This window comes from Rhinoderma darwinii, chromosome 7 (assembly GCF_050947455.1).
Source record: "Rhinoderma darwinii isolate aRhiDar2 chromosome 7, aRhiDar2.hap1, whole genome shotgun sequence".
NCBI classification, from domain to species: domain Eukaryota; kingdom Metazoa; phylum Chordata; class Amphibia; order Anura; family Rhinodermatidae; genus Rhinoderma; species Rhinoderma darwinii.
In genome coordinates, this window is record NC_134693.1 from 75,495,793 (window position 1) to 75,509,979 (window position 14,187).

The 14,187-nt window shown below is 37.6% G+C and overlaps 1 protein-coding gene across 2 annotated transcripts in view; it reads left to right on the forward strand.

Moving 5' to 3' along the window:
* UBN2 (ubinuclein 2) overlaps window positions 1–9,067 on the forward strand; it is a 150,646-nt gene extending 141,579 nt beyond the window's left edge. Inside the window, exons 15-18 of one of the 2 annotated variants that reach the window (XR_012850009.1) lie at window positions 159–402; window positions 3,710–3,796; window positions 8,561–8,861; window positions 8,950–9,067. Coding sequence is in view for 1 of the 2 variants with exons in the window: in XM_075833556.1 (XP_075689671.1) it covers window positions 159–402; window positions 3,710–3,796; window positions 8,561–8,610 (381 nt within the window). In the remaining variant the exon portion in view is untranslated. Of the gene's footprint in view, window positions 1–158; window positions 403–3,709; window positions 3,797–8,560 lie in introns of both variants that reach the window. The other variant, XM_075833556.1, reaches the window with a different exon arrangement.
* Window positions 9,068–14,187: the final 5,120 nt, after the last annotated feature.

Consider the following 14,187-nt stretch of genomic DNA (forward strand, 5'->3'; position numbering starts at 1 on the left):
TTTTTTCACATTTCGCTGCAGCTTTTTTGTTGCAGAAAATCTGCAGCATATCCTGTCCGTGGGGATAAACACTTACTGTTACTTTATTTAGATCTGTATTGTTTCGTGTATTCGACTTTAGGGCCAATTTTATCTCTAATATGCAATTTTGTTTACAGTCTGCTGCAGCATCTCTTCTTGCAAATACGGCACCATTGACACTCATGACATCACCGCTATCTGTTACAAACCCAAATGTGACGACAACCTCTCTTAATCCATTCGGCATGTTGGGCGGACTGTTACCGGTCACCATGCCATTCCAGTTTCCTTTGGAGCTGCTCAATTTTGGGAGTGACACTGCTGGTGCAGTAACATCCCCAGGTTCTACCTCTGCAGCATTCCACCACAATCTCACACCAAGTAAGAACTGTTATTAATTGCATATTATCATTTATGTTTATAAAGAGGCTTATCACACTCTTATCTTGGGAATAGCATTTAACCCCTTAATGACCACCCACATGCTTTTCTGCTGCGAATTAAGTGTACTTATGCCAAAGCACCATCTTTTCACGATGCTGTTTCATAAGCCCGGCAGTGATGTCCCGGCTAGAGAGGGTACCGGGTTAAAGACAGCTGTGCTTCTGCTCTAATGGCCGGGATCGGAGTTACCTGACTGTTTAACCCTTTAGATGACACATTCCATAACGACCACAGCATCTGAGTGGTTTAAAAGGTAGAGGGCCCCCTCTTTCACCCCATTAGCACCTTCACGACGTAATCATGAGTTGTCTATGGTTTCCATGGCAGCCGGAGGCTTAACAAAAGACCCCCAGGGCTTCAAACCAGAGGCAGGGCCTAATAGAATGTCTGACAGGCATAATACACTGCAATACAGAAGTATTGCAGTGTGTTTATAAAGCGATCATACAATCGCATAGTGAAGTTCCTTAGTGGGACAAAAAAAAAAAACCTCAATCAAATAGATTAAAAATGTTAAAGAATTTAAAATTCCCAAGTAAAAAAAAATGAATAACAAATTTTTTTTTCCCTTACAAATTGCTTTACTGGAGAAAAAAAAACTGCACATAATTGTTATCGCCACATTTTTTTAATCCGTAAGGTGAACAGCGTAAAAAATATTTGTAAAACAACTATGGCAGAATTGCTATTTTCTGTTGTCCTGCGTTCCAAAAAATCGATAAGTGATCGAAATCGCATTTATTTCCATAATAGTACCAATAAAATCTACAAGTTGTCCCACAAAAAATAAGCATTTCTACAGCTCTGTCGGCGTAAAAATATAAATGGCTTTTAGAATATGGTGACACAAACAAATACTTTTTAAACTGTCTGTTGTGCAAAAGTAATAAAACATTAAAAAATACTCTCGCCAAAATCTTAACGACCAAGTTATGTTATTTATACCACATTTTACATAGAGTAAAGTCAAGGTGCAAAAAAAATAAAAATTGGTAGCATTGCTGTTTTTTTGTTTTCCGGTTACCCCCCACAAATTTCTTATAAAATTATATATACCCCAGAAAATAAGCCCTCACATGGCTATGTCTACGGAAAAATAAAAATGTAATGGCTTTTAAAATAAGACCATGAAAAAGTAGAAAAAAAATCACTTGGTAATTCGGGCCCAAAATAGGCTGGTCACTAAAAGCTTAAAGGGGTTGTCCACTTTCAGCAAAGGAATGTTAGTTATACAAAAACTAAGTTATACAATTTTCCAAAATACTTTCTGTATTAATTTCTCATGGTGTTCAAGATCTCTGCTTGTAGTCATTGAATAAGAACATTCATTGTTTACTGCCAGTGAATAAAATTCTGTCCATGGACATGTGATGGAGTCACAGGTGCACAAACTGTAAATAATGAGCCGTGCAACTGTCCATCACATGACCAGGGACAGAATTTTATCCACTGGAAGGAAACAATAAATATTTGTACTGAATAACAACAAGCAGAGATCTTGTAAACCATGAGGAATTAATACAGATAATTGGAAAATTTAAACCAACTCGAAAAAATTAAGTCATAAAATCCACAAATGCACAATGAGCAGAATATTATGACTATAAAATATAAATTTTATTAGATAAGTTTAAAATACAAAATTAGATAAGGGTATGGATATAGCTCGGAACCAGTCAACACTCAAAAAATGCAACATCAATATAGTGACAACTATGCTGGATACATGATCCGGAAGAATATGTAACATAGGAAAAGGTAAAATAAAAGACGATGCAATGGTACTAGCAAAAAAAGGGCAAGGGGAGGAAATGTGGATAGCCACAATAAAGTTAGTCAACAGACGTATTAATGTCTGTAGGTACATGGATATAACTAATTATAAGTGAGTTCAATGTAATGCATGTGTAATAGACAAAGCTGTAATGCAGACAAACAAGTTTGCAAAGTCAGAGAACAGGTGAAACAATGTGATACGAGCATAATAGATGTTATTGCGTCCAAATTTATATGCAAGCTACTATTACCATGAACTGTTAGTCAATATGGTAAGGTGTAACCAAGGTTATGAGCGTTTTTTAAAAATTACAAAAGGTACAAAAAGTGAAGTGGTGGCTTACCAATGAAGGTATGTAGGGAGTGTGACCGGCCGCCTCGACGCGCGTTTCACTAAAGTTCTCCTCAGGAGGCATGCCTGTAAGCGGACAGAAGTATTGCAGTGTATTTTAAAAGCGATCGGACGATCACATAGTGAAGTCCCCTAGTGGGACTAGTAAAAAAGTAAAAAACAAAAGTTTAATAAATAAATAATGAAAAAAATAAATAAAACTTTTTCCCTTTACAAAATGGTTTATCATGAAAAAAAGTTACACATGTTTGGTATCGCCGCGTCCGTAACAACCCCAACTATAAAGCGATTATGTTATTTAACCCTTTTCGGCAAACGCTGTAAAAAATAAAACAAAGAATTGCTGTTTTTTGTTCAACCTGCCTTCAAAAAAAATGTGATCAAAAAGTCGCATGTACTCCAAAATGGTACCAATAGAAACTACAAGTCTTCCCGCAAAAAAAAAAAAATCCCTCATACAGCTGCATCGGTGGTAAAATAAAAAAAAGTTATGGCTCTTCAAATATGAAGACACAAAAACACAATTTTGAAAAACAAAATGTTTTTACTATGTAAAAGTAGTAAAACATAAGAAAACTATAGAAATTTGGGATTGTCGCAATCGTAACAACCCGCTGAATAAAGTTATGTTATTTATACCACACGGTAAACAGCGTAAATTAAAGATGCAAAAAAATGTGGCGAAATTGCTGTGTTTAACTTTTTTTCGGGTGTAAAAAAAAAAAAAAATGAAAGTTAATCAATAAGTTATATTTACTCCAAAATGGTGCTATTAAAAACTACAACTTGTCCCGCAAAAAAATAAGTCCTTAAACAGCTATGTCAACGCAAAAATTAAAAAGTTATACCTCTTGGAATGTGACCATTGAAAAACTGAAAAAATAGCTTGGTTATCAAGGTTCAAAATAGGCTGGTCACTACGGGGTTAAACTTTGAAGGCACGGGGTTCACAAAGGTACTGCACATAAAGATTTTATTTTTCACTGGAAGTATTCTATTAAGATGGTTTTTGCTATTGTCATGGCTTTAATACTTTTTATTTCCAATAAATCCTATAGAAGTTGGTTTTTTAGTTTTTTCTTCCCTCTATTTCAGTTTTCTTTTTATCTTTTTCAGATTTATTAAAAGGAATACAGACCACCTCTCCGCACACACCTACTATCTCTCACTCTTTGCCTCCTCACTTACAACAAGGGTTCACAGGTAAGAAGCGTAGCATCCCTTATCACTGAGATGTATACATATTTGGTAATCAAATTAATATCTTAACCCCTGCCCGACACCCGCCGTATATACACGACTGTCGGGAAGGATTTCCTGCAAAGCGCAGTACCATTATGTTGCAGTGATAGTGCGGGCTCAGAAGCAGTGCCCGCACCATCACCGCCCGCTGTATATTAGAGCTTGACTGCCTGCTGTAACGGCCAGGCCGGAGGCAGTCTCTGATCTGGCCGATTAACCCCTCCGATGCGACGCACAATAGAGATCGCAGCATCTGAGTGAGTATTTTTGAGCCGATCGGCACCCCAGCGACGTGATCCGATGGTTGGTATGGCAACCGGAGGCCTAACAATGGCCTCTGTGTCTGCCTTGTACCTAAGCCTCAAGGCTTGCTGTCAGTTTGACTGGCAGCTCTAATACACTACACTACATATGTAGTGCAGTGTATTAGAATTTCGATCAGAGGTGCAGACCCTCAAGTCCCCTAGTGGTTTATATATTAAAAAAAAGTTAATACAAATGTTGTAAAAAAAAAAAAAGTCCTTTTATTATTGGGAAAAACTATTTAAAAAAAAAAAAAACTATACATAATTGCGGTCGCCGCGTCCGTAACGACCCAAAATATAAAACTTTTTCGGAATTTAACCCGCACGTTGAACGCCGTAAAAAGAATATGAAAAGCAGCGCCAGAATCACTGTTTTTTAGGTCCAATTCGCCTTCCAAAAAATGGAATAAAAACTGATCAAAAAGTCACATTTACCCCAATATAGTACCAATAAAAACAGCCTGTCCTGCAAAAAAAAATCCCTGACACAGCTTTGTCCACGCAAAAATAAAAAAGTTATGGGTCTTAGAATATGTCGACACAGAAAATAAATGAAAGTGATTTTATTGTGCAAAAGCTGCAACGCATAAAAAAAAAACCTATATCGTATCGACCCACAGAATAACGTTTACATTTCATTTATGGTGCACTGTGAATGCCGGAAAAAAATTAAATAATTTTTTTTCCAGAATTGCTTGTTCCTCTTCCAAAAAATTAAAGAAAAAAAAAAAAGTGAACGAAAAGTCGTATGTGTCCCAAAATGGTTCCAATAAAATCTACAGCTTGTCATGCAAACAACAAGATTGCATACCGCTCCATTAACCAAAAAATAAAAGTTATAGCACTAGTAATTTAGTTGATGGAAAAACATCCCGATGAGTAGGCCGGAGGGGAACATTACTTCAGTTTCAGGGCCCTAGTATTTAAAGAGGCTCTGTCACCAGTTTGAGTGCCCTATCTCCTACCCAATCTGATCGGCGCTATAATGTAGATAACCGTGATTTTTATTTTGAAAAACTAATTTTTGAGCAAGTTATGAACAATTTTAGATTTATGCTAATTAGTTCTTGATAACTAACTGGGCGTCTTTAACTTTTTACCAGGTGGGCGTTGTAAAGAGAAGTGTATGACACTGACCAATCAACGTCATACACTTCTCTTCATGTTGAGGTTGTTTCACTGCACAGCATGATCTCGCGAGATCACGCTGTGATGGGACTGTGACAGTGTCTCCCTTCCTGTATTCTACTGTCAAGAAAATCTGTCCCTAGATGCAGAGCAAACGGACTACAGAAAGTGGGGGGTGTCTCTTCACTGCCTGCCCATATAAGTCTATAGATAGGAGGGAGCAGAGCCAGGAGACACACGGACGCTGCCCATAGAAGTCTATAGAGAGGGGAGCAGGAGCAGAGTGAAATAGACACTGCAGCTTCCTGGTAAGTGTGTTATCTCACCCCAGTTCTAGAGCCTGTAGAGGGCAAAACTGTTAAAAAAATAAAAACACAGAATACAAGTCATATAAAGGCCAAAAATAGTGTAATTCCTCTTGTACACACATGACAGATTATTCTGAAAAGTTAGGTAAGCTTTAATTTAGCTTGGACCATATCTACATTCCGCCAAATAAGTATCATACCTGATGTATTAACAGCAAAACCTACATCAGCTGCTCTTCTGTTGTATATACAGAGCCAAAAATCCCGTTTAGTAGCTCTGCCTTTTCTTGATTTCGCAGTGACCAACTCCCCATTACCTCCTACATGTGGAAGGTGGGGGGGATGTATGGCACTGTCTACAACGAGGACGTGGGGGATTATGGCACGGTCTACAGGGAGGCTGTATGGCACAATCTACAGGGGGGCACTCTCTACAAGGGGCGGCTGTGTGTGGCAGCACGGAGAGGGGCATTATACACTTTGGGGTCCTCTAAGCGGACATTATACTGTGTAGGGGCACTACAGGGGGCAATATACTGTGTGTGGCACTTAGGGGGCATAATACTTTGTGGGCACAATTAAAGGACCAAATACTGAGTCCTTGAACGGGTTATAATATATAATATTAAATATTATTATACTGTATGGGGAGCATTATACTGTGGGGGCACTATATAGGGCATTATACTGTGGGAGGGGACATTATACTTTTTTTATGGGGCATTTTTTTTATGATAGCGCGGTGCACCAAAAGATAATTTTGCACAGGGCGCCATCTATCCTAAGGCCGGCCCAGCCAATAGGGAAGCTATACTTAGCACTTCTCTTGCACATTTTGACAGCGGCTAGATGCCTCATAGCTCGCTTTTGGAAATAACCGGCCCCTCCCATGCTTACTGATTTATACTCCAGGATTAAAGATGCCTAGAACATCTTACTGCGGTCATTTTTGATCACCTAGAGGATTTCTCGAAAGTTTGGCACCCATGGGATGTGTTTTCTATCACATGTCATCTGTAGATGGTGACAAGTGACCCCCTACCCTTACTCTGACTGAAGCGAAAGGTCAGGAAGTCATGCAAACCTTTCCCCACTTTCCTTATTGTGCTCCCTGTCTCGTTGCGTGCGTCTTCAATGTTTTTCGTTTTATTGCCTTTGACAAAGCACGTGAACTGACCTTTTCTGCCTGGTATATTATTACGGTTTATATGCCGTTGGTATGCTTGTCTTGCTTTGATGTGTTGCTGGAAATACTATACTGCTGTGATTTCCTTATTACCTTGTTCATGGTTCTTATTGCAACACAGCGTTTGCCTCTCTTTTTTGTTTTCTTATTGTAACTAAAAAATTATTTTCAATAAATATACAGATGAAAAAAAAAGTTGCCTGTATCCCAAAATGGTACCAATAAAAACTACACCTTGCCCCACAAAAAATGAGCCCTCACCATCGCTCAAATGGCAGAAAAATAAAGTTATGATTATGGCGACACAAAACAATTTTTTTTAAAAAAATTTGTAAAACATTAAAAAATATATTTTTGGTTTGTAGCCAGATATAATCATATCATCCCGTAGAATAAAGTGAACATGTACTTTTTACTGCCTTAGGAACGCTGTAAAAACAAAACCCAAATTTTTTTCCGTAATCGCTGTTTTTTTTTTACGGTTTCCCCCTACAAATAAGTTTTTTGCTCGTTTCTTAGTACAATAAATGGTGACATGAAAAACTGCAACTTGTCCCGTAAAAAACAAGCCCTCATACGGCTATGTCGACGGAAGAATGGCTCTTGGTAGGCATGGAGGAGAAAATGAAAAAACAAAAATTGGCCATGTCCTTAGCTTTCCATCAGCTTTGTTTTATTTTTATGGCTAGAAAGCTGTGTGAGGCCATGTTTTTTACAGGACTACTTGTACAGTACGTATTGGGTATTTTTTATTCATCATTTTTGAGTAACTACATGGGGCCATGATGTATATGAATTGTTTAGTATTGTAAAAAAAATGCAAATAAAGTAATTCTGCTGTTTTTGTTTTTTGATTCTTTTTTTTTTTTTAAGTCATACACTGTTAAAACTTACAGTATGGTTCACACACAATTAAATTTTTACTCTGCTTTTGCCATGTCGCAATCCGCATAAATAACGCTTGGTTTTTTTGGGGATTTTTTTTATGAAGGATTTTTTTCTGTCTTAAGGCGAATTTCTATTGAAATCAATTGGAGGCAGAAAAAAACAGCACAGTGCGACTCTGTAGATTTTCTCGCTATTTTTCAGCATAAAGCAGATTTTACAAATAAGGTTCCTAACCAAAAATCTGGCCCAAAAATCCTGAAGGAAATTTTGAGGCAGATCTTTTCTGCTTGACAAAATATGCCGTGTGAACATACCCTAATAGAGGGCATAACTTTATTGTTTAGGTCAAAACCAGTGTGGGGATATAACCAGTGTGTTTTTGTGTTTTTTATTCTTTGATTAAATAAAATGTATCTAAAATTAAAATTGGGTATTGTTTTTTTGTGATGCGGCAGAAGTTTTTTTAATAGTTTATTTCATTTAATTAATTTTATTTTATTTAACTTGGAAGACTTTGAGATTTTACACTATTTGACAGTACATTATCTTTGAAAAAACAACAACGTATGTTTACATGACAGTACATTATGGCCTGTGCATGTAAAATGCACAGAAATCTGTTAGGGTATACCTAAGTTTTGAACATCTCACTAGACCGACCTGTCTCAGCGATCAAGTTGCAGAAAGGGTTTAACGGGCAGTATCAGAGTTTTCTCCGACCCCAGCTGTAAACGTGGGACGGCGGCTGTCAATTGCCCCACACGATCACCATCCTGTAGGTGATAATGCAGGAAGGGGTTAAGGGATTAATAAAAAAAAACCTTTTGATTATATATATTCACAGTGTCTGATTGTTATTGTAAGAAACCGGATTCAAAAAACTAATTCTTGTTTCTTTTAAATATTCAAGACGCAGCTCAAAGTAAAGGCGACTCTAAATTGCAACGTAAAAATCCATGACAACTGATCGATGTAACGAAGTGGATCGTTGATTTAAGATATTACTCTGGTTGACTGAGGCAGTCCTATCGGAAAGTGCTTTGCCGCCAGAAAAAGCTGCCGTGTGCTGTCTATGTTTACATTACTCTTATACAAAGCACTGTGGAGAGCAAAAAAGAAGACTTGATCAAAGGAAGAGAAACAAGGCAGCAGGAGACTGTTCATGAGCATGGTTGGCTATAAGTTGGTGCTATCAAAGGATTTCTTCTAGGGTGAGGGATAGATGGGGAAGAGGTTTCCCTCTGTAACAGTAAATAATCACTGGGCTAAATGATTGTTTTATATTTATTTTTGTTGCAGGTATCATAGAGCCTAAAACCACATGAAGTGGATACGTTTGCATTCCATTCTATATTACTGAGAATTGCAGAACAAGTTTGCTGGCGAAACGTAGTTACAAATAAAATGCAGAACACACCTTTTGCCCACTGTTAAACTTATATTTGTGGAATTTCACAGATCGTTATTTAACTCTAGTGGGACTTTTTTTTCATTTTCCACATGGTGTACAAGCAGAACTAATTGCCTTATTTTTTTATTTAACAGTTGAAACTTTTAAAAGTCATGTACGATTAAAGTTTTTTAAAATTGCACAAAGGTTTAAAATGATGCTGTCTTGCAATGGAAAGTTGACATTTTGCTCTTGTTTTATAATAGATAACATATATGTGCGAGAGAGCATTTAAAGGAAATCATGAGACTAATAGTAACGTTTGTTATGGTTATCCTAGTAACAGACTTTTATCAAGAACTAAAAGCATCTACAAGGTGGTGCAAGTGGCACTGTTATGCTGGTTGCGAGCATTTCAAGATAAAAGTATTAATTGAAAAATCATTAAAATATACTGTTTCCACCAGTGTTTAATACTTGAAAATGTTTTCCATTTTGTTTCTCAATATTTATAACAATTTGCACACTCCGAAAAGTTTAGAAAAAGGTAACCTATAAAGTCTGAAGATTCTGTTAACGCCTAACCCAGTATTTTTTTTTTTCCTTAATTGTGTATAGTTGTTGTTGAAGTGTGCATTTTTTTTTAAGGCTGCACTCAAATGGCTCTAATAAGGCTCCCTATGGATTCAAAATATTTAGTCCCAAATTAGACCAAATATTTAATTCCCACACAGCTTCCGTAACGTGGACTTATATTACGGCCGCAGCACCCAAAACTCCCTCGGTTCTACTGAACTAAATTTGGATTCCTATAGATCACTTTGGTGGCCTAAGTTCAGTTCAGTAGAACTGCAAGGCAATCTGGGTGTTGCGGCGACGTTATAGACTCAAAAATGTGGCCATATTACGACAATGTGAAAGCAGCCTTAAGCCTATTTCACATGGCCGTAACGCAGACGTAATTTTGCATCTGTATTAAGGCTGCAACACCTGGACCTCTGCGGGACACCTGGACTTCTGCGGGTCATCTGAACCAGACTTACTGGATTACCATGGAAATCTTATAGAGATCTAAGTCCGGTTCAGTGAGAGGTCAGGGTGGTGCAGCTATAATACAGATGCAAAAATTACGCCAGTATTACACTCGTAAAAGCGGCCTTAGTTTGATGTTTAAATAGTTTGGACTGCAATACAAGCATTATATTAAATTGGGCTTTTTTTTTTTTTTTTCTTGCGTAATAGAGCTCCTAATAATGGCATCGTATTTAAATGTTAGAGGCGCTTTACAAAACCGAAAATGTTATGGCCTTCTTAATGCCCTTATAATGTAAACCTCTTTAATTTTATTAGGAGCTTTTTTTTTTATACAGATATGTCCATAAATTTGGAGTTATATTTAACCTCCCGTTCAATTCTATGTTGAGTTTGAGGAAATCGAAGGATGTGACCTAACTCTTTTAAAGGGATTGTCAGACGCCAGAAAATGTTCTTAATTGTTTAGCTATCGTAAAATAAAGAAAATGACTAATATAATTTAATTTTCATATCTTCATGGATGGCTAGATTTCAATTCCCTGGAGCACCACGCACCTGGAAGTGGAGCTTCTCCTGTTAGCTGTGACGTGTTTTCAGAACCTCAGGTGGTGGAAAGGCGCTTCCTCCCCCCTCCTTGTGTGTCGTTGACATGATGACGAGGCTGATTTCCTGGCTCAATTCTCTGCCATGGCTGGATGACGGTACCCCCACTGTCTAGCCTGCTGGCATCCCTCCCCCCGTCTCTCTTGTCAGAGAACTGAGCCAGTCAGCCAGCCCCTTCATTACGTCACCGTCACACAGGGAAAGAGATGGGAAGCTCCCTGCCTCCTGGGGCTGTAACGATACGTCACTGCTAACAGGAGAACTCCACTTCCAGCACCACGCGATAGGGAATGGAAATTGGGCCATTTGTGCATATTAGAAAAATAAAGTTTTAGTGCATTTCTTTAATTTAAATATGCTAAACAATTACAAACATTTTCTGGTATCTGACAGCCCCTTTAAGTTGTTGCTACCTTCTACTTCTAAGCAATAATATGACACACATGTATTTAACCACATTTGTGTCTTTTTTTATTTATTTTTTTTAAATACTTTTTAATGGCAAATGTAAAGAATGCACTGTGGAAAAAAAATGGTTTGTATACCCAGCATGTCTATAGCAGGAATATGTCTCATCCTTGGTGGTTATCGGGAGCAAACTCCCTTTCCAACTGGTAAAGGGTTTCAATGAAACATGTGAAAACCCTGCGTTGTTGTCTAGAAGAGAACTATAGAGTAGTTGTGGACTTTTAATGGAATTCATGTTGCTGCTATGGCTCAGATTATCTTGTCTGTAATAGAAAATATTTTTAATAGTTAATAATATCTACCCTTCCTCTTGTCAGGTTATTGGTGTCTGTACTTTATCAACTTGTATTACTTAGTTATAGTGTGCCCATCGCTTAAGGTACAAACAAATTTTCCCATTTTTCAACCACCCCATTTTTTATTTTTTTTTGTATTTAAGAATTTTTCCTGTTCAGATTAATTATAGCGGAACAGGAATGCTGCTTTAAATATGACCGAATTAAACTGTAAGACAGTGAAGTTTTAATTTTTTTTTGCTCCCCTCGAAGTAGAAATAAAGCATCAAACTGCCTCGTAAACCTGCACTTACTCCTAAGGAAGTGCTTTTCTACGTTTTTTTTTCCTGAATTGTTTTAAAGAGGCATAGGATGCTAGAGAAGAAGAAAGCATAAAGCGTTTTGTAACATTTTTCCAATGGGACTTTTTTTTTTCGTTTTGAAACGACCGTTTGTTTGTTTGTTTTTTTATTATACCTCAGAGGTAGGAAAAGATCCCAGAAATGTAGAGAAAGATAACCATTCCTTTGGGTAGCTTAACCTGATGCTTACTGACTCATTCCTTCCTTCCAATGCAAGGGAAAATGTAACGTGTAAATCTGACCCTAAGCCATCAGAAAACCATTTTTTCACATTTTGGTGCAATTTTTGGCCAAGACAAGTGAATAATAATTTTAAAAAAAAGTATAAAGAGTATATTTACTTTATACTTTTCCTACCTTCATTCTGGTCTTTTGACTTTGTATAGAAAAAGAATAAGAAAATTGCGCCAAATTGTGTGAACCAGGTCTAATGGTAGATTTATTTGGTGGAAACAAATGCTGTAATGTATAGATACACTTGGTGTTTATATTTTCTTATAAGACAAAGTTATCCTCCGCTACGTCGTCTTTAGTCAACTCCACAATTTAAAATAACAATTTTAAGTGCCTTTTTGTTTCCTTATTCATGTTCAACTCTTTTCTAGTTGCTCATTTTTATAATTTAGTTGGCAGTAGGCATGGTACTTTGAGTGACATATGCCCCAGTTCTGTTAAACTAAGACCGTTTTTTCTCTGTGAGGCATTTTATTTTCCGTCTGTGTGTGCAGTTCTGAATCTACTTGTGGAAACGTTATTTTTTTTGGGGGGGGGGCTTATTTGGTTAGGGTGGGGGGCTGTCCACAAACTTGGTATTTAAAATTAAAAACAAAAATGAAATTCTATTTTGTTTCGTCTCTTTTGTTTCAACTTTGATTGTCTAACAGGGAAGCTGAACATAATATTTTTATGCTATTTTGAGTAAAATACATATTATACCTAGCAACTGTCTGCACGCAGGGTTGCTGATTCATCTAAATATACCGTAGGCTTAGTATTGCATAAAGGGTCTTGCACACTACTGAATTAAGGCTCTGTACAACCATCACTTTTGTACTGAGCCATAATAGATCAATGTAAGTGTATGAGACCCTAATATACAGGGTGGGCCATTTATATGGATACACCTAAATAAAATGGGAATGGTTGGTAATATTAACTTCCTGTTTGTGGCACATTAGTTGCTATCAGTGTGTGAAGAGTGGGAGAAGAGGGTTGCATTGACAATCCAACACAATGGGCAGCACTTTGAACACATTTTATAAGTGGTCAGAAACTTGTAAATAACTCATGAAAGAATAAAGTAACGTTAAAACCAAGCACACCATTGTTTTTCTTGTGAAATTCTCGATAAGTTTGATGTGTCACATGACCCTCTTCCCATTGAAAAAACTAAAGTTGGATACAAAATGGCCGACTTCAAAATGGCCGCCATGGTCAACACCCAGCTTGAAAAGTTTCCCCCCTCCCATATACTAATGTGCCACAAACAGGAAGTTAATATCACCAACCATTCCCATTTTATTTAGGTGTATCCATATAAATGGCCCACCCTGTAGAAGTTTTTGCTGGCATACCATTCTCCCCATCTTTACTGAGATGCATCGTTGACTAAGCTTTTCAGTACGTAGGTGAACCGTGCAAAAAGAATATTCCACTTGGGGTTTCGCTACTTTTGCTTGGGAGGCCATGGGCAACATATACAACTGTTAGGCAGTTGCGCAACTCAGGTCGCACAAGTCGGGAGTTTTCGTGAGTGTATGTTTCAAACATCAACTAAACATTAAATGTGCACAGTGCCTAATATCTAATTAGTGAAACTAAAATTAAATAGATCAAACATTCCCTTCAAAATCAAACTACCTTGTCCAATATATTCTGATGCATGGTAGCAAAAAGGGGCTGCACAGTATTAGGAAAACATGGCTGTATTATTCCATAAAATGCACCATGTCTATCCACACTTCAATGGAATTTTGCTTCAATACCAAGCACAACTCATGGACAAGTGTGGTGCTGTTTATGGGAGAAACTAGTTATGTTTTGTTAATCCTGAACCACCCTTTAAGAACTTCATACAAAATCATTAACGCAGCGTTATAAGTGTTGGTCTTTGATTCCAGGGCCAATTCTATCTCTCTGCTGCCTGAGGTGAGAAATTGCGCCCCCCTTGACATCCCCCTGTCTGTTCTACATCACTACCAGCCTCCTCCAGCTCTTTTCGATGCGCCGATGCAGTCTACTCCCAGAAAACACCTTCCTGCTGCACGGTGCGTGCCCATGCAATGACGCATCCGAGAAAGTTGGAGGAGATTGGTAGTGATGTAAAACAGCCAGGGGATGTCAATCAAGCATGGAAAGGTGGGTTTGTAGTCAGGACTGTGCGAGTCTTTAGGATAGCGGCATT